Consider the following 20,818-nt stretch of genomic DNA (forward strand, 5'->3'; position numbering starts at 1 on the left):
AGCTGATTATTACTCCTTACATTCTTCCCTTTGTTTCCAGGATCCCACTCTCTTGGTTCTTCTTTACTTCACTGGCCTCCCCTACGGTCTCCTGGCCTCTGAACTCTGGTGCACACCACCACAGCTTAGATCAAGATCTCTCTCCTTCCTTGACACTTCCTTGGTGATCTCATCCAGGCTCAAGATTTTCAATACCTTTTATATGCTGATGATGCCCAAATTTTCTATCTCTGCCCAGACCTTTTCCTAACTTGTTTCATGTATCCAACGATCGTGAGTAAAACCAAACCCTTGGTTTCCTTCCTTTGATATTTATTCTTCATTTTAGTAAACGGCAATTCCATTCTTTCAATCCCTCAGGCCAAAAAACCTCAAGATCTTGACTCCTCTCTTTCTCGCTTGTCCTACATCCAAGGTCCTACATCCAAGCAAATCCTGCTGACTCTACCTTCAAAAGAGATCCTCAGCCCCAACCCCTTCTCGCCACCACACAACCACGTGATCTGAGCCACAGCTACCTCTAGCCTGGACGGTTGCAATCACCCCCAACTGCCTCAGCCCTTGTTTGCCAGCAGTGTGCTTCCATCGCCATACACACAGCAACCCTTTTAACACATTAGTCAGATCACGATCCCCCTTTGCTCAAAACTCTCAGACGGTTGAGTATAGCTTCTTTATAGAATAATCTGACAAGGTAACAACTGAGCAGAGCCGTGAAAGAGGTGAGGAAGAAAATCATGTGGGATGTGGGGGAAAAACATCCCAGGCAAGGGAAACAGGAAGTATAAAAAGGGGTGATGCGGCCCTAGATGTTCAAGAAAGAACAAGAAGGACAATGTTACTGGAGCAAACAAGTACTAATACTGATCAAAGCTCATGCAGAAACTCTCTTTTCCTAACCCCAGTAGGACGTGCAACAATCGCTCATAAAAGTAGTGAACACTAAAGTGACTACTTCATCTATGTGGAACATTGGGTAAGTCATTTCTGGGGATGTTGAGAGAGGTTTTTTTAGAAGTACTAAGGGATTAGAAGAGGTTGGGGAAGGGAGGTGGCTGGCTAGACAATAATAAGTCAAACTCAATTCATCTTCATTTTCAGTTTAGAGAAGCAAACCAATCAATAAATAGCCATTGTTAAAATGGCGATAGCCAAGTTAAAATGGCGATCTCAAAATGTTCACATTGTTACACCCAATGGCTCATCTATATTTAGGGAAAAAAAAACAATGAAAGGAATAAAATGTACGATTTAAAAATTAAAACAAGTCTTGTACATATAAGGTAATGGGAAATATAATTACGTATTTAGCACTTGGACTCATGTGAACTGCTAGTTATTTTAGTCCATCCACTGCATTTTAGCTCTTTTGCCCTATTTTAGTTTGTACAATATATTTTTATTCTACCAGCTATTTTAGACCAACATTCCTTTTAAGACGCTCAGACAATCCCTACTTTATCCCCTCTCAAAATGTTGATCCTAGTGCTAATATAAATTTATGTTTATTGGCAAAAGACTGATTTACACGACTAAATTAATAATAAAAGGCATGTGGATCCAAGGACTAAGAGGAGTTTGTGTTTATCAGCAATGGGCTGATTTGCACAACTAAATTCGTAACACGAGAAACTCGAGACTGTGAAAGGAAATTTGGTTCTCTGGAAACCGCAGAAAGTGTTTTTTGATTTCCAACTTTCAAGCTGACCGTACTGTCTTTATTTTGCCATTGAGAGAATAAAGAAAACTTAGCACTTGTTTCTCACAGTGTTGGAAGTGCTGGAAACTACAACTCAAGAACTCAGCTTTCAGTTCTGCCACTGATTTTCCTTGTGACCTGGACGTCATCTCTTTCGGTGTAACTAAATAAATGCTGATTTAAAACATACCTTAATATAAAATTTGAACCATAAATTATATAAGGAGTAAACCATAAGTGAAAAATCCTTTCTGAGTTCTACCTCAGATGACTTTTTCTGTGTTTTTATATTCGAAGTTCCAACAGTTATTCAAGCAATTTACGGTCACGCTGTTGTCACGTCAAAGATTGCTTCCATAGCAATCTTTCCTGTAAGCTGAAAATGAGACATTTAGATGCAGCCAAGTGAACAGAATAATTTGATTTTTTTGTCAGTCCTTGGTCAAACCTTCTCTTGGATAGATGTAGAAAATTATCTGACCTCTGACTGTGAAAATGTCAGCCGTTCTGCCAACTGCCTTCATGGCAATTTCCCCAGCTTAGCAATAAATATGTGCATCCTTCCTTTTTTTTCAAGTTGTAGTACACTGGCAAGTAACTTAAACTAATAAGACTCTGAGTTTTGGCAATTTATTAAATCTAACTTTTCTTCTGGTAATAGCGGCTATGTCATGTGACAGGTAGTGACAGGCAGACATCTTGTGCAGAATGGGCTCCAAACCCAGGTTGCTATGTAAAGGGAAATTTGACTTCCTTTCTTAGATGTTGTTCCTTTGTCAACAAACAAGCTGTCATCTGAAATTGACTGCTTCTATCACTTAGACAGCTAAAAGCTAAGAAACACTCAAGAATGACTATGACTTTGGAGCACCCGGATGGCTCAGTCAGTTGGGTGCCCAACTCTTGATTTCAGCTCAGGTCATGATCTCATGGGTCATGAGATTGAGCCCTGAATCGGGCACTGCGCTGATGGACAGATCTTTCTTGAAATTCTCTCTCCCCCTCTCTCTGCTCCTCCCCTGCTTGTGTTCTCTGTCTCTCAAAATAAATAAATAAACATCAAAAAAGAAGAAGGAGGAGGAAGAGGAAGAGGAGGAGGAGGAGAAGGACTACAACTTTAACAGGATGACAGTCTGATGGTGATTCTTCAAATGGACTCTGACAACCAACAGCCTAAGTCTGGAGACTATTCCTTGGCAAATGCGTAATTACTCATTGCACGTGAAAAGGAAAGCCAAAGCCAGTCTAACGAGGATTTCATAACATCTCATTCTTTACCAAATGTTTTCTAAGCTATATTATTTAATTATCCCAAAACCCTGTTCTATAGATATAATTCACTTGTTCCTATTTTAGAAATGAGAAAATTTAGGCCTGAAACAGTCAAGAAACTTGCCTACAGCCTTTGAGAGAGCAATAAAGAGTCAGAGCTCAAGATTCATTCCCCATTCATCTCTATGGGTTAAGAGCCTAAAATGTGTCAGGCCCTATATTAGGTACTGCAAATATAATGAGGAAAAGAGACATGGCCCCTGCCCTCTTATAGCTTATCATCTAGGGAGCGACTCGAAACTCATCAAAATAATGTCTTATAAATTACAACCTGTGAAAACTCTGTGTACACTTTGGGGCTCATTACTCTGAGGGAACTCTTAGAAAGCCATGTCCTTAGACCCCACAGAAAAATAAGCAATTAATACCAGCTAGGAAAACTTCAAAGAAGCAAAGTAGAAGGGCTAACTACACCGGAGAGTGAAAACACAGTAATTACAGCAGGGTAATACTGTAGCTAAATCAAACAGAAAATAAGTCCAGAAATAAGCCAAATACATTTAGTGTTATGACTGGTGATGTGGGACAACTGCATCATCATCTAGGAATAAAGTTAGATCCATATCTCATATCATATATGAGGATAAAGCCCAAGTAGATTAAGAATTTCAGTGTAAAAGCTGAAACCTTAAGGAGGAAAACACTGATGGGTATCTTTATAACCTTGCAGTAGGGAATGCCTTTCAAATCCGACTCCAAATTCAGAAGCCAAAAGGGAAAAGACAAATAAGCTTGACAGCCTGAATAGAAAGATTTCGTGGATGGCAAATAACCACCATCAGCGAAGTCAAAAGACAACTGACAGAGGAAAATGTCTTTGTGACTCTACCACAAAAAGCTAATGACCTTAATGAAGAAAAAAGATGAAAACCCCAAGAAAAACACGCAAAGAATATACAGAAAAGAAATACAGTCTGAAACATGAAAAAATGCATACCCTTATTCATAACAAAAGGAATACAAATTATCATTTTGTACCAAACAGCTTGGCAGAAATCCATCAGCACTTCATAGATGTCGCTGCACTGAGTTCTCACCTCCGCTGTCTTTGATGAAAAGTCAGCGTTGACTCAAGTTAACTACTCACCTACAAATAAAGTGTCAGTTTTCTGTGACCACTTAAGATTTTCCCTTTATGTGTGCTTTTCAGTATTCTGACTTGCATTTGTCTTGGTTAGTTAGGGTTTGTTGAGATTCTTGAATCTGTAAATGTATGTCTTTTGCCATACTTGGATATACCTAGGCATTATTTCATCAAATATTTCCCTGCTCCCTCTTTTTCTCCTCTCCTCTCCTTCCGGGACTCCACATTCATGTATGTTCGATGTTTTGATTTTGTCCTGTTAGCTCTGCCTTTGCCTCTTGCAAGTATCAACCCCCATCCGGTATCTGACTGCTTTCAATCACTACCCAGCACCTTGAGGCACATGGCTTTATGTTCCGCCCAGAGCTTACAGCTGTTACTTGTGGAAGGGTTAGTCCAAGAGGAGCTACCAGGCCATTCTGCAAAGTGGAGCTTGACAGAAATGTTCGAATATGTTAATACACTGTTGGCAACAGTGTGGAGAAACAACCACTGTTATGTACTGCTGCTGGGTTAATAAACTAGAATGAACTGCATGGAGGGCATTTTACAGATAAAATTATAAACACACATAAACCTTGATCCAGCCATTCCTCTTCTAAGTATTTATCTTACAGACATACTTGGACACACACAAAACGGCAGGTACAAGGATGACGGGTACAAGGATGAAGGCGCTCTCTGTGTGCTTATTCAGGAAAGAAACTCGGAGCTGTATCAAGTCAAAAGCAAAGCTGCCAAGCACGGTGTGTGATACATGTTACCACTTGCATTGAAAGGGGGGAATGTGTGTGTATATACAAGTGTCTGTATTTGTATTTGCTTCTACGCGCATAAAGGAACTCTGAAAAGGTACACTAGAAGAAAGCTAGAGCAGTGCTTACGTGGGATGGAAAAGGAAAGGAAGACGGTCCTGATTTGGGTGGATATTGGACAATGATGGGAGAGAGACTTTCCCTACATATCTTTTAACAGATTTTGATGTTTCAACAATATGAATATATTATTCACTCAAAAACTTTTAAAAAGAAATTTACAGTCCAAAGTGTGCATAATGAGATGCTCCTAATTCATGCCTTCACTCATCCATCCATCCATCCATCCATTCATTCATTCATTCATTCAACAAACACTTACTGAACACCTACTGTGCCAAGTGCCAGGTTAGGTGATGGAGATCTTAAGACAAACAAAATACAGCCTCTGTCCTCATGGAGCTTAAAGTCTATTTTGACTAGACAAACAAACTATTACGATGTGATGTTCTGACAGATATTCACTGGATCCTGTGGAAGTCATGGAGTTAGGACTCCTCATTTTAGGTAACGGAATTCCATTTCAAACTCACCAAGCAAATGAAAGATAATTTCTTACAAGGATCTGAGGTTTCTCGTGGAATCTAAGGCTAAAACGCAGCCCAGCCTCAGTTCGAAAGACTTGAACACCTTGAGCTGTTTGTCCTGGTCTTACCTCTACTCTGTGCTTCATCTTTCTCTCCAACTACCACTTTCTCATTCCTTTGACTAGATAATATGAGAAAAAATTTACATGTGACACACCAGTTACTCACAAGGAGGCTAAGCTCACTCTCTCAGTGCCATCTCCACATTCCCAGGCAAGAATTCTGTTTGGTTTATGCACCTTCTGAACTAATCAGCACTACCTCCAGAGTTCTTCACAGTAAAACAGCTAGGGACACCATAAATTCACTAGAAATAACTGAAAAACTAGGAAACCTTTTAGGAGTGGGGGGATTAAGTTATGTGCACTCTCCCCCAAAGCCATAAGACGATCTGAGGGGTTGTCTCACAGAACACTTCGAACACAGGATCCTTCACCTTTTCCCTTTTACTACACGGAAAAAAAAGCATTAAAAACTCGGGAAGGGTCGCCTGGGTGGCTCAGTCAGTTAAGCGTCGTACCCTTGATCTCAGCCAAGGTCTTGATCTCAGCCTTGTGAGTTCAAGCCCTGTGCTGGGCTCCACGCTGGGCGTGAAGCCTACTCAAAAAAAAAAAAAATCCGGGGCAGCTGGTTCTCTGATGTCCCCTGCAGACCCCTTTACGCTGAGAAATCTGTGCAAAGGGTGCTCCCTACATCTAAGTGGCCACCTAGGAAACGGGGCAAGGCACCCAAGATTTCAGAACAAACAAGTGGCCTCCCAAACAGAGGCACATGGCACGATCCCCGTCCTTCCTCACACGCTGCTCTTCAAGGTACAAGCAAAGGAAATGGAAAGGATTTCCTCTGTGCTCCATCTGCTTCTATAAAACCAGGTCTTCTCCACTTAATGCATCCTGCTGCGAAAAGAAATGTGAACTTCCTACTGACAGTTCTATTATTTAAAAAATAAAATAAAATTCTTTTCAAATGTCAGTAAAACTGAAAAAGCTATTCACACTCACCTTTAACGTCTACAGGTATAAAGTAATTTAGGGGCACACACATACCACTTCTTAGGAATCAAGTCAAAATCTGAGGGCAAGATCAGATAGAGGGCAAGAACACTACTGAGGGCAAGATCCCAAGCACTCCTACTGACATCCAGGTCAGAATTCGATATAACAAATCCATTACAAAAACAATAAAAATGTGAGCCCCTGTCATGGGTTCATTTATTTTAAATAATGTTCAACTCATAACAGTTCCATGTGGTTAAAAACAAAAACAAACAAATTTGTCACTTCCTAGAAGTGTGTGTAACACAGCTGATACCCACACCACACCCTTTTCAAAGGAGCACAAGTTTATCCCTGTCTACAAGTCAAGTGCCGCCAGGGCGTAACTCCCAAGCAGAATAAATTGAAAGACGATTATGAGAGAAGGATCCCCTGCTGACGAGCATCACCAGAACACCTACCCCATCCTTGTGGCCAAGGTAAAAGGGCCACGCGCTTTCTGACCCTCCAGATATTTTGATCCCCCTCGGAGCACTCTGGCCCTCCTCTTCCACCATTCTAGACCAGTGCTATCCAAGAGAAGGGAGACACAACACAGAAATGTAAGCTACACATGCATGTGTAAGATTTTTAGTATTTTCTAGTAGCCACATTTAAAAAGGTAAGAGAGGGGCGCCTGGGTGGCTCAGTCGGTTAAGCGGCCGACTTCGGCCCAGGTCATGATCTCGTGGTCCGTGAGTTTGAGCCCCGCATCGGGCTCTGTGCTGACAGCTCAGAGCCTGAAGCCTGTTTCAGATTCTGTGTCTCCCTCTCTCTGTCCCTCCCTCGTTCATGCTCTGTCTCTCTCTGTCTCAAAAATAAATAAACATTAAAAAAAATTTTTTTAATAAAATAAAATAAAATAATAAAAATAAAAAGGTAAGAGAAACAAGCGAGATCAATTTTAATGCCATATCCCAATATATCTAAAATACTCCCATTTCCACATGGAATCAATATAAAAATTGGTAATGAGATCATTTTGGGGTACGAAATTCTTCAAATTCTGGTTTATATCTTGCATTTGCTTCCATCCCAGTTCCGAGTAACACTGCAGGTGCTCAACAGCCACGTGTGTATGGCTGGCTGGCAGCTCTCATGTTGGGCCGAACCGTTCTAGACATTTTTCCAATACTAACCTCCACGTTAAGTTAGATTCTCTCTGTCACAAATACCTGAAGATCTGCTTGAGCTACCAAACGTTCCTAACAGGAAGGCTGACACCTGTCGTCCAGTCAGTGGGGAGTGATCATGGGACCCCACTGCCTCTTCCAGATGATTCGTTTTTTCCTCCACCAAATGCTGCCTAAACCTACTGTCCCTACTTCGTTTTCTCCACCTGCATTCCTGACACCCTGCAATGTGCTCTCCTCTGCTCCGAATGCCATCAGAACTGCTCCCGGAAACATAAGCACCTCTGTCTCTATTAAAAACTAATTTTGGGGGCGCCTGGGTGGCTCAGTTGGTTGAGAGACCAACTTCAGCTCAGGTCATGATCTCACAGTTTTTGAGTTCGAGCCCCGCATCGGGCCCTGTGCTGACGGCTCAGAGCCTGGAGCCTGCTTCGGATTCTGTGTCTCCCCCTCTCTCTGCCCCTCCTCTGCTCACGCTCTGTGTCTCTCTGTCTCTCGATAATAAACAAACGTTAAAAAAAAAAATTTAAAAACTAATTTTCCCTCTCACCTTACTTTCCATTCCTTACCTGCATCTTAGTGGCATCAACTTCTACTGGTCCACATATGGTACTTTATGATGAACAGCATATTCAGAGATAATACAGGAACAATCACTAACCTAGAACGTATTGAGCCCCTACTATCATAATTCATTTCAACTATTTACAAAAGAAGGCTAATAATAACAATACTTGGTATTACATAACCCCATGTTTGCTCAATTCTGTTTGCTTCCTACGCACAGGATCTAATTTACCTTTGTCCCAAGGCTGGGTGACAGGGAAGTTACTCCAGGAAAGTGACAAAGAGAAAATCTATAGTCACACGTACACAAAACTAATGACGGGATTAGAATCTGAAGCTCCCACCTCCCAGATCACTCTCTCTCCAACACACTTCCAAATGGCCTCTGCCCAGAAGGACCTGAAACTCCAACAAATACTGCTATAAAAGTAACCAAACAAGGAGGCCATTAGACTGAGGTGGTTCTAACACCTTGGTAGGTGACTTAAGCAAACTGAAATCTCAGCCAGTCATTTCCTAGAAATGCCTCAAAATTATCAGGAACGATCAGTCACAAACAGCCAACTAGGCTTTCCCAGATAATGCGACCACTTAGGCTACAGTCAAATTCCCTGCTTTGCTTCAGTGTCTTCTCTACAAAAACCCTGCCCCTAGCTTTTGTCAGTAGAATGCTCCTAACCACGTCGAGTTGATGTTTACTCAAATAAACTCTCAAAAGTTTTAATATCCTTGTTTATTTTTTAACACTGCTCACATATTTTCCCTTCAAATGTAACATCACAGCAGGATGAGATGACAGAAGCCTAGGTCATTAACTCAAATGAGGAGCTCCTCCTAGAACAGCTCCTTTCTTTTCTGCACGGTAGTTTTAAATGCTGCCAGAGTTTAATTTATAAGCCATAGATTCCTAAAATCTTACTGGCATTTGGGGTCAACTATAATAACGAAAAAAAAAAATAATTGCTTCACATTCTCCATTATGTAAGTATATGCCATTATTAAGAAAATACCCACAAAAGGAAAAAAATCTGTTGCCAAAAAACTTTTTATCTCACAGATCACCCACTGGTATTCTTTAATATGTAAACTATGTGAAAATAAGTGGTTGCAGAACATCTCAAAACATTCATTTCATAGCAGGAAAGAAAAATGTCTTTGATAAAAATATGAGGTACGATAATAACTTTGAGTTCTGGGAATTAGAAGTCAAAGAAAAATTCACAAACTTCTTTATGGTGCTTTGTTAAAATTAACAAACACTGGTTCTTTAGACACAACAGACCCATGCAGGAAATACTGACAAGGCAGTCAATATACATAATTTAAAATGAGACCTTAGGCTTTACCCAATGAGAAAATGTATAATGTACCTTTATTTTGATATACTGTATCAAAACAGTATATATGATTTTATACCTGTGGCTTATGTTGTGGCATTCATCAAAATTAAAATTCTAATCTTAACACTAACTCTGCTTAAAGAGGTAGCAGAAGGGAGATCTTTGTGGTGAGGAATAGTTTTGCCTCTGGACTGCAGTGGTAGTTACAGGAAATGATGCATGTGGTAAAATGGCAAACACATACATTGTACCAATGTCAATTTCTTAGTTTCCATACTTTACTATCATTATGTAAAATGTAACCACTGGAGGAAACTCAGTGAAGGGTATGCAAGATCTCTCTACTATTTTATATCCTCTTGTGAATTTATAGTCATAAATAAACAAACAAACAAACCTTTAAAAAAAACTCTGACCATGCAGGCACATATAAGAGTTGTTTATTCTGGGGATGCCTGGGTGGCTCAGTCAGTTAAGCATCTGACTCTTGATAGCGGCTCAGGTCATGATCTCACGGTTTGTGAGTTCAAGCCCCACGCTGGGCTCCGTGCTGACAGTGCAGAGCTGCTTGGGACTCTCTCTCATCCTCTCTGCCCCTCCCCCCACCCCCCTCTCTAATAAGTAAATAAACTTTTTTAAAAAAAAGAATTGTTTATTCTGAACATATAAGCTTACATTCCAATGTATCCTGTTTTCTCCAGATTTAAAAAAAGTGTTTACTAAAAATTACAAAACCACCATAGACAAAGAATGCAATGTTCAAAACTAACATCTACTCGTTCATTAAAGGAGATGGGCAAGGCAATAAGAGAAATGGCTTCATAAAAAGACAAAGGCAAAGAGCAGAGGGTTTTTGTTGGTTTTCTTTCAAATGTTTACCTCCAAGTGTGCACTTGCTGAAACCTTCTAAATGGAAGTTTGGGGGGGGGGGGGTGGGGAAGACCATCTTTGAGGTGATATGGAGGGAACACTGTATTTCAAATTATCAGACTTGCCAGAATGTTGATGAGAGATTAGAACCCTCTCCCTCTTCCACGTGGCTACTGAAATTTTCTTTTTGCCAGAGGACAATAAAATGGAGGAGGCATCTCAGGTTTTTAAGAGCCTCACACTTTAAGAACAGAAATGGAAAGTTAAGAATGTAAATTATGTGGCAGAAAGAAAAATTCAATGATGACAACGGTGAAGGCAAGCAGTCACCATCCTCTCAAAAGAATACAGGATCTTGTAATCCAAAGGTATTAAATACTTACATATACTCTTGGATTCATTACAGAGGGTACTTATCAGATGGACAGTCGGATCAGGAGAACCAAAATAAATGGACTTATATTTAGGCCAGGAAGAATATATCAATCTTATGGTGGTTTAGTTAGAGAGCACATTAATATTAATGTTTTAATTAATAAACATCAATGTATTTCATACAAAAGTCTTCATGCTTCAGTATTGCACTAAGCGATAATAGGTCGGATTTACTGACCAGTAAACCAGAATGTGTGCTTACAATTCATGTTCCCCATGTATGTCATGCCCCTAAGTTGTTCTCCAACCATTCACTGACCTCCTCTACCTATCGTGCTGTGCCCACCATCCCTTGTGGGCTTGGCCAGTTCCAGTTCATCGGTGACAGCTTCCCACAGTCACTCCGCTCCTCAGTGGTCGGCTCTTCTAAATTCTTACACAGGCTCTACTTCCACTTGAGGCCATCTATCCGGCATTGCCCCTTCATTTTTCACAAATATGTACGGAGCCTTCTCAATTGGATTTTAACACCTTCAAGAGCAAAAGCTGTGGCTGGTAGACGGCCCTTGTAGCCCAAAACTAGCAGAGCAGACTTTCCATAAATGTACATCAGTCCTGCACTGGCTTAGCCCTATTAAAATTGCATCTTGTGGGGCCGGTACAGCATTCAGTGCCTAAAAATAATTTTAAATAGATTCTGTAGTCTTTCAGAGCAACCACCTTTTCAAACTCTGTGTTATGAGAAAGCCTGAAAAGCGTGCCTTTCAATGTCCTAATAAAACAGTGAGAAAATAGGCCCAAAGGAGAATCCCTGTGACATTCCACAAGACACCTGATGGCTGACAAGAGTTATATCCAGTCTTTTAGGTGTCGTTCTTCCACATATTCAAATGCCTAAGAAAGGAACATACTGTCAGTAGAATATTAAGGGAGAATGAAAAATGAAGGGCACCTGGGTGGCTCATTTGGTTGAGCATCCGACTTCGGCTCAGGTCATGATCTCATGGCTCGTGAGTTCGAGCCCCGCGAGCTGGGCCCAGAGCCTGGAGCCTGCTTCGGATTCTGTGTCTCCATCTCTCTCTGCCCCTCCCCCACTCAGGTTGTGTCTCTGTCTCTTAAAAATAAATAAACATTGAAAAAATTAAAAAAAAAAGAAAAATGAGATAATCTAAGTCAATGACATCCACCTTCCTTAAAAGGGTAAAACAAATTGCCATGACTATTTCTTGGTTACCCAACTTTTGTTCCAATGGACTACTGCGTTCTTATGTAAATGTCTGCAAATCATCCTGAGTGTCATTAAAGACCTGAGTGTCATTTCTTTTAAAAAATCACCAGAATGTTTTTTCTTTCTGCAGTCTTCTAAGATCTTTCTGCTTCTCCATAGTATCTCAGAGATATCTCTGAGAGCACATCTGCCAGTTTCTTAAGTACCCTGAAACAGTCTCCGGTAGAGACTGTGTTCCATCTCCAAATGGAACACAGCCTTGCCGATACCTTGACTTTAGCCCATGGAGACCCATTTCCTACTTTTGACCTCCAGAACTAGAACATAATACATTTGTGTAGTTTTAAGCCACCAAGTTTATATTAATTTTTTACAGTAGCAATAGGAAACTCATACAATCCCTGATTCAAAAAATCTTGGCTCAAAATCAAGTTCCTTTCTTTCTGCCAGGGCCTTGTGTTTATTGTCCAGATTCTTGGTCTAGTTTTGGATTCCATTAGCAGACTGTCCTTTAATGCATTCCTGAACCAGTATGCCAAACTTCAGTGTGTTTCATCCCTCAAGACACCTTATGTTCTGTTCCTTGACCAGTAACTAACTCATATGCCTATATATTTATTTTATAGTCTCGGCTCCCACTTCTACTAGGCCTTCTCTAGGTCTGCTCTGCTGTAAGCTTGACCTCTAGCTACCCACCTTGCCTTGTCATGGGATTCTCAGTTTCTTTACTTTCCCTAAATCCATACCCGTTGCCCTAATGCTTACAAAGTACTCAATAATAAATCAAAATAAACTGGGGTGAGTAGAGCCGTAGTAGGTTTTTTAAGTGAAGAATGGAGAATCAGTAACATTAAATACAAAGCTTTTAAAACACTATAAATTCAAACTGTCTAGCTGCTTTAAATGAATTTAAACTCCAACAGCTACATGGACTACAAGTCGAGTATTAGCTGAGCCAGTGAATACACAGTTGACTCTTGAACACAGGTTTGAACTGCATGGGTCCACTTACATGGAGATATTTTTCAATAAAAACAGTACAGGACTATAAATGTATTTTCTCTTCCTTATGATTTTCTTAATATCTTCTTTTTTCTAGCTTACTTCATCATAAGAATACAGTACATAATACATATAACATACAAAGTATGTGTTAATCGACTGTTTATGTTAGCAGTGAAGCTTCTGGTCAACAGGAGGCTATTAGTAGTTAAGTTCTGGAGGAGTCCAAAGTTACACATAGATTTGTGACTGCATGGGGGGAGGGGAAGAAAGACGGTGACCCTAACTACGTGTTGTTTAAAGGTCAACTATAATTTAAAAACTTTTTGGATCAGAAAAGGTGCTATAAAACTAGAATATATTTAAATTCATTGTTAATATTCAAAGGGTGAATTGGGTGGGAAGGAAAATCCTAAAAACCAAAGACTAAAAAAAACTAAAGTCTGAAGTGATTCTCATTTTCAAATGAGTCTATCAGCACTAAAGACAACACAGGTTCACCAAGAAGTCATGCCAAATTAACCTAACATCTGTTTTTGAGAAGAGAAATATGATGATTACTCAATAAGAAGAAATGCTAGGACTAGAGGATAAACTAACTTCAACAAAGTTTTCCTTATTATCCACGTGAACAGATTCAAATTTCAAAATAACCAATAGTTTAAAAGCTTAAACTCCACAATGTTGATGGAAACTGAAAACGGTGCAGCCTTTATGAAAAACAGTAAGGAGGTTTTTCAAGACTTAAAGATAACATTAGCAAGATGGTCCAGCAATGCCACCCTTGGGGATATAATCAAAAGCATTCAAAGCAGTGAAAAGATATGAGCACGCCCTTATACAATACAGCTTTATTCACAATAGCCAAGGGGTGGAAGCAACATAAACGTCCATCGACGGGTATATGGATAAACAAAATGTGTACATACTTACAATGGAACCCTATGCGATCTTAAAAAGGGATGCAATTTAAACATACTACAAGCTGCATGAACCTCAGAGACACCATGCTAAATGAAATAAGCCAGTCACAAAAGGACACATGCTGCATCACTCCACTTATTTGAAGAATCTAAAAGACTCAAAATGATAGAAACAGAAAGTAGAAAGGCAGTTGCCAAGGGCTAGAAGGAAAGGAAACTGGTACTTAATGAGTATAGAGTTTCAGTTTTATAAGATGAAAAAGTTCCAGAAATCCGTTGCAAAACAAGGCAAATATACTCCACACTGTTAAACCGTATACTTAGAAATGGTGAAGATGGTAAATTAAATTTGATGTGTCTTTTACCACAATAAAATAAGCAAAATAGGTTTTTTATTAAACTTTGGACAGAACAAAAAAGATGGTTTGCAACAAGAATAAATTTTAGACCTACTGATTCAAAGGCAATAATCATGGCATAAGACCTTGGGAAACACGTCCTTTAAGAAAAGGCTGAAGAATAAAAGGGGAGGAGCCATATTTAATAAGAAAAGGAAGGCTAAGTGAAACCTAAAAGAACAAACACAGAGAAGGGAACCTGCAAGTTATTTTATGCTTAACTAAACCGACTTTATTAACTCACTCATTCAACAATGTTTATAGAATGTAAACAATGTGGTCGGCACTGTTCCAGGTGTTTCTGATACAACAGTGAACAGAGCAAAGATCCTTGCCTTCATGAAATTCTACATGTCGGTGGGGAAAGACGCACAAACGATAAGCGTAATAAATGAGTGCAGTAGACTATTTCTAAGTGTCTCCCAATGGTTCCGGGTATTCACACTCTCGGGTAATTCCTTCCTTGTGTGTGGACTGGACTTAACAGAACATAGAAAATGTGATAAGATGTCACTTCCAAGATCAGGTTATAAAGACTATGACGTCTGTCTTGCTCACACACTCTTGATCTCTCCTGCTTGCTTGCTCCGGTGAAGCCAGCTGCCATCTTATGAGCTGCCCTGTGGAGAGGCCTTGTGAAGAGGTGAGGAACTGAGGGTGGTCCCAGCCAACAGCCAGCACTGAACCGAGACCCTCAATCCAACGGCCTGCAAGGAACTGAATGGTACCAACGGCCACATGAGTGAACTCGGAATGGATCCATCTCCAGTTGAGCCTCGAGGTGACTGCAGCCCTGACCAACACCTTGGGTTCAGCTTCTGAGAGACCCTGAAGCACAGGGTCTACACAGATTCCTAACAAACAAAGACTACGATAATAAATGTGGTTGCTTTAAGCCACTAAATTCTGGAACGATTACTTTATGCAGCAACATATATTAACACAACATGTTAATCACGTGGTATGTTAAAAAGAGTTGCAAAAAAAAAAAAAAAAGTAGAGCAGAGTAAAGGTGGGGGTGTGTGAGATGTGATTTAAAAATGGGGTGTTACAAAAACTTGCATGTGAATGTTTATAGCAGCATTATTCATAATGGTCAAAAAGTGGAGCAGCTCTTTCTGCCCACGGGTCCTGTCCCCATGCTTTAATAAAACCACCTTTTTGCATCCAAAATAATAATAATAATAGTCAAAAAGTGGAAACAACTCAAACGTCCATCAACAGGTGAATGGATAAACATAACGCGGCATGTCTAAAATGGAAAATTACTTAGCCATAAAAAGACATGAACCAGTGATATATGGAAGAATCCCAAACATATCATCCTAAGAAGCCAGTCACAAAAGTCTACATATTGTGCGATACCACTGTATGAAAAGAAAGTCTATACAGAAACAAAGTAGTTTAGTAGTTCCTGGGGTTGGGGTAGGAAAAGGACTACCCATAAATGGGTGTGAGGGATCTTACCGGGGTGAAGGACCGTGGTTGCTCAACTTGGTAAACGTATTATAAATCACTGAATTGTACACTTAAAACAGGTGAATTTATGGTTAAGGAAACTGTACCTCAAGAAAGCTGCTTTTCAAAAAAACAGGCGGTGTTAATACAGGCATGCAGAGAATAGGACACAAGGGGAAAAACGAAAAGGAAGGGTTCAGCCGTGAGAACATCTAGGGGAAAGAAGGCAGAGGAGGGAAAAGTACACAAAGACCCCAGGGCAGCAGCGCACCTGTGTGTGCGCAGCACAGCAAGGGTGTCATTGTGGCTGGACTCAAAAAGTTTTAGGTGGGAGAGTGAGAGATGAAGCGGGAGAAGCAAGGATGGGTAGAGGACAGTGGTGACGGCAGCACGTAGGGCCTCTGCACGTCCACGGGAAAGACGTGGGCTTTTGCGACGTGAGAAAGGGAGAAGAGATGAAAGTTATGCGCAGAGGAGAGATGTGACCTGACTTGCATTTTAAAAAGATCCTACAGGGCACGCCTGGGCAGCACAAACACTAAAACCGGAACGATACAGAGAAGATTAGCATGGCCCCTGGGCAAGGATGACACAAGCTCCTGAAGCGGTCCCTATTTTTATAACTAAATATAAAAATGAAAAGATCCTACAAAGTAGGAAAATTATAAAAAGAGATGATAAAAGGCTCCATACAAGCTAGCTACCGCCAGAGTTACTGACCTCTCTGATCTGACTGGGATACTGACACGTTCTACACTGAAAAGGAGGGGACGCTTGTGTCTCAAAACGTGGCCTCTGTGACCTGCACCAGACCCCAGTCCAGGGGGGCCTGTTATACAGGCAGGTCCTGAAGTTCCACCTCCGATGTGTGAACACCTGGCTCTGAGGACGGGAGACGGAATTTTACACACTTCCCAGGAGATGACTTTTGAGAAACACAATGAACCAGATGAACATTCAAGTCCCTTCAAACTCTGAATTATGAGAAAGTATACAGGCAACTAAAACCACGCTTGTCTAGGGAAATGGCTGGGGTTTACTATAAATGAATAGCTGAATTGATTATTTTATTACAGATGAAGTGCCTTTTTTTCCCCATTCTCGAAAATCCTTACCCAGTTGTTTTTTTTCCCAGCATAAATTTCCATGTTCTCTCCATACTGCGGCTCTTCCAGTAACGTCTGATACTCAAACATGAGGCGGGAGCTCTCACGAAGGCGGCTGCACTGGAACTGGTGATACTGTTGCACAAGCTCCTTCACCACAAGCAACAGACATTCAGGATTTGAAGGATTCCAGGAGGCAAGGTTCTGTAGAAGCCATAAATAAAAGACCAGTTGAAAAGGAATTTTCATACACATCCAGCATCCCATCAGCACATCGACACAGAGGAAAACCGTGATGAAAATCTAAGATTACTCTTAATTAGCCATAAACTCAGAACTGAAGTTACAAGGGTCTTTTGAGCTTGGTGACTTCTCCTTGTCTTCTAAAAATCCTTGCAGAAAATGAAGGAGAAATTCCATTAGAAGGAGGCAGAGACAGTAAAGTGTGAAGCTGGGTAGTAACAAAATGAGAAACCTAGATACCCTAGAAGATCATCATTTTAGCCCTGGGAGACTTAATTTCCTCTTATTCTTTTACAATTTTAATTTTTTTCAATCTGCACATAAATTCAGCATTATATGCTAACATCATTCGACCCAGATCCATAGACCATCTGCATCTATACCAGATATAAATAAATGTTCCGTAAACACTGGAACCCCACAGAAACACAAGCACACCGATGATGGTTTGGTCTGGAAATGATAGGAACGGAGTAGGGAAGAGGGAAAATAAGTTAGGAAATACAAGGATGAGAGAGAGGAAGGAAATGGCTGTGAGAGCTGACGACAAGGAAAGGAGCTGGGAATGGGGAGAGATTTGGTAAGCATGCAGTCCTTGTTAAGCTCACATTCATTCATTCATTCATTCAACACCAGCTATCAGATGCCTATTATTAAGCTTCAGCCACTGTTCTAGGCAGTAAAGAAAACAAACCAAGCCCTTGCTCTCCAGAAGCTTACATTTTAGAGGGCCAAAATAAGCAACAAACAATGAACTACATCAGATAGTAATAAATGCTACTGAGGACCAAACAGCATGTATCTCGGAAGCCTAGTGAAGGGAGTGGCACAAGGAGAAAGAGGTGATCAGCTTGTGTGAAATGGTGCTGACACGGTGAGGAAGGAGGTCTGAGAGTTGACTGTTAGGTCCCGTGACACACCCATCAACAGCGTCCTCAAAAAGCACTCTTTGGTGAGGTAAAGCATGACTGTCAAGCATTTAAGAGAGAATGGGTAGAAAGTGCACATAGCTAGTATAGACAATTCAAACTGGTAACTAGGGAGGAGTGTGGGGTCAAGGGAAAGTTATGCTCAGATGTTTGTAGCCTGCTGGAATGTCCATGTAGGAAAAGGGGGGGGGGCATTAAGGGGCTGGGTGCAGAAGAGCAAGAGGAAAGAAAGCCAAGAGGTAGATAAGGATGGGATCTCTAAGAGGGCTGGCTTTAGAAATGAGCACAGAGAGCCCATCCATAGGAACAGGAGGAAAAGACTAGTGAAGGAGGAGGAGCACAGGTAGGTTGTTGTGTGAGGTGACAGGAGCTTGGGGCCAACTTCTCTCCTTAGAGCTTATATGTTCTCCTTGAAACACGAAGGATGGTCATCAGCTGGGAGTTAGGAAGAAGGAAATGATATTGGAAGTTTGAGAAGGAAGTGTGAACCAGTCATTTGGAAGAGTCATTCAGAAGAATAAATGGACTGGAAAAATGTAGGAGGAATTCCAGACAGCATTAAAAGCCCCACTGGGGTTAGAGGTACAGTTTTTAAGTGAGACAAATTAGCATAAATTTCGTTGCCTGGGTGCAAAGGTGGAGTGAGAGGAATTTGGATTTAACAAAGCTTGGGACCTTGCCAGAAAAGCACAATAGAAAGGAAGAGAGGCAAAAGATCTGAGAGGGTTTGCAAAAGAATGATCACAATTATGGACCATGGCTGTTAAGTCAGGAAAAGGCCAAGCAAGTCTGTAAGGGAGGTGGGTTAGTGAAAGGGTGGCAGGACCAACGGTCCTGCATTTCGTGGGTCATTAGGTATCACACGGGGAAAGGCTTACTAATAAATAGGGAAGATACATAAGCTTGAACTAGGGCTACTGCAACTCCAAGGACAGTAAGCAGAATGAGAATGACAAATGAAATAAAAGCCTGGTAGGCTGGCGCTCATTAGGGTGAGGTTTGCTCCTCCAATTAGGTCAATCACTAGGTGTCCGGCAGTAACACTGGCAGTTAATCCCACAGCCGGTGCTACTGGCTGAATGAACACTAACGGTCTTGATACCTACTAACATAGGAACGAATAGAATAGAAGAGTTGCTGGAGATGAAACACTAAAAAGATTGAACTGGAAGGATGGGAGGTATGGTCAGAGGATAGGATGGTTGCAACTGGGAGAACAGAGATGAATCTGTTAACTGGTACTGACAAGGTATGGAGTACTACCGAGAGTGCGCCTGGCTCGAAGAATCATTTATGTGAATATTAAACCATATATTTGGGGAATTTGGGGAAAAGGGAATGCTACAAATTTCCTTGGTATTGGCAGCAGCACTGAAGAGCAAGAAAAACACCTCCCGTACCTCCAGATTCTGTTTCAAGTGGGATAATCTGAGGTGTGTCTGGGGTATTGGGGTGTTTAATTACAGCTTCCCGGGTGATTCGAATGCACAAGAAAGGCTGAGAACCACTGACTTGGAGGAAAAAGCATTACAGAAGAGGTTGCAGGTATCTAGGACTCTATTGATAACAGACCATGTTAATACCCCCAAAACACTCAATCTCCAGAAATCTAGAAATTTAGCATCAAGAAAGAGAATACATATTATACTATGAATGTTCAATAAGTGATAATTATATAGCTTGCCAAGTGCTATATAAATTCTAAGAACTTTTCATACGTTCAAGTTAATCCACATCACAACCTTACAAGTTATATTAACCACTTTACACATGAGGCAAAAAGTAGTTTAATATCTTGTCCAAGGTCAAAGAGCTATTAAACAATAAATCAAGTTGAATTTCAAACTTAAGCAATTTGGCTCCAAGTCCCTGCTTAAGTACTACACCAGAGGTCCTTACACATTTTGGTCTTGGAAACCTTTTACACTCTTTAAAAAAAAAGTCCTGAGAACACCAAAGAGCTTTTGTTTATATGAGTTATAGGGATCACATTTACTATATTAAATATGAAAACCAAGAAATTTTAGAAATATTTATTAATTCATGTTAAAATAACAAACCTACTACATGTTAACATAAAAAAACATTTTTAATGAAATCACTATGATTTCAAAAAAAAAACAGAGCATGGCATTGTTTTATATTCTTGCAAATCTCTTTAATGTCTGGCTTAATAAAAGAGCTGAATTCTCATACCTGCTTTTACATTCAATGTTGCGATATGTTGTTTTGGCTGAAATATATGAAAAAAATCCAACCTCACTCAAATATGTACTTTAAAAAGAGAGGAGTATTTTAATAGCCTTGACAAATAATTCTGGATATATTCTTCTTGGATACTATACCAAAACTCAACAAGTGGTAGTTTCTTAAAGGTTAGTTACAATGTGGAATCTGAAACTATATTCATAAATGTTTCACACTCTTACATCAAATTCCATCCATCTATCCTGCACTTTAAACATATCATTTACTTATATATGATTTTGTACCATCATGATGTGGTCATTTAGAAAATACTGATTCACTGAGTTACGTAAATCTTCCAAACTGTGACACGTTTCATTTATGTAATACCAAACAGTCACATTCATTAATACCATAACTAATCTCACCAGAAAAGTCTATCAAAAGAAAACAAACAAAAAGTAAAGAAATGCATCCTTTAAAAGGATAGCAATTATTCTGGTCTACT

The 20,818-nt window shown here is 40.3% G+C and overlaps 1 protein-coding gene and 1 non-coding gene across 6 annotated transcripts in view; one reads left to right on the forward strand and one right to left on the reverse strand.

The window, feature by feature from the left end:
- Positions 1-20,818, reverse strand: part of BABAM2 (BRISC and BRCA1 A complex member 2) — a 400,305-nt gene that overhangs the window by 258,077 nt on the left and 121,410 nt on the right. For all 5 annotated transcript variants that reach the window (XM_045447307.1, XM_045447310.1, XM_045447306.1 and 2 more), the window contains exon 5: positions 16,961-17,155. In XM_045447307.1, coding sequence (XP_045303263.1) covers positions 16,961-17,155 — 195 coding nt within the window. The remainder of the gene's footprint in view (positions 1-16,960; positions 17,156-20,818) is intronic.
- On the forward strand, positions 16,360-16,464 carry LOC123581718. Its single transcript, XR_006703958.1, has one exon. It is a non-coding gene; the product is annotated as a U6 spliceosomal RNA (small nuclear RNA).

Source organism: Leopardus geoffroyi, chromosome A3 (assembly GCF_018350155.1).
Source record: "Leopardus geoffroyi isolate Oge1 chromosome A3, O.geoffroyi_Oge1_pat1.0, whole genome shotgun sequence".
In the NCBI taxonomy this organism is placed as follows: Eukaryota; Metazoa; Chordata; class Mammalia; order Carnivora; family Felidae; genus Leopardus; species Leopardus geoffroyi.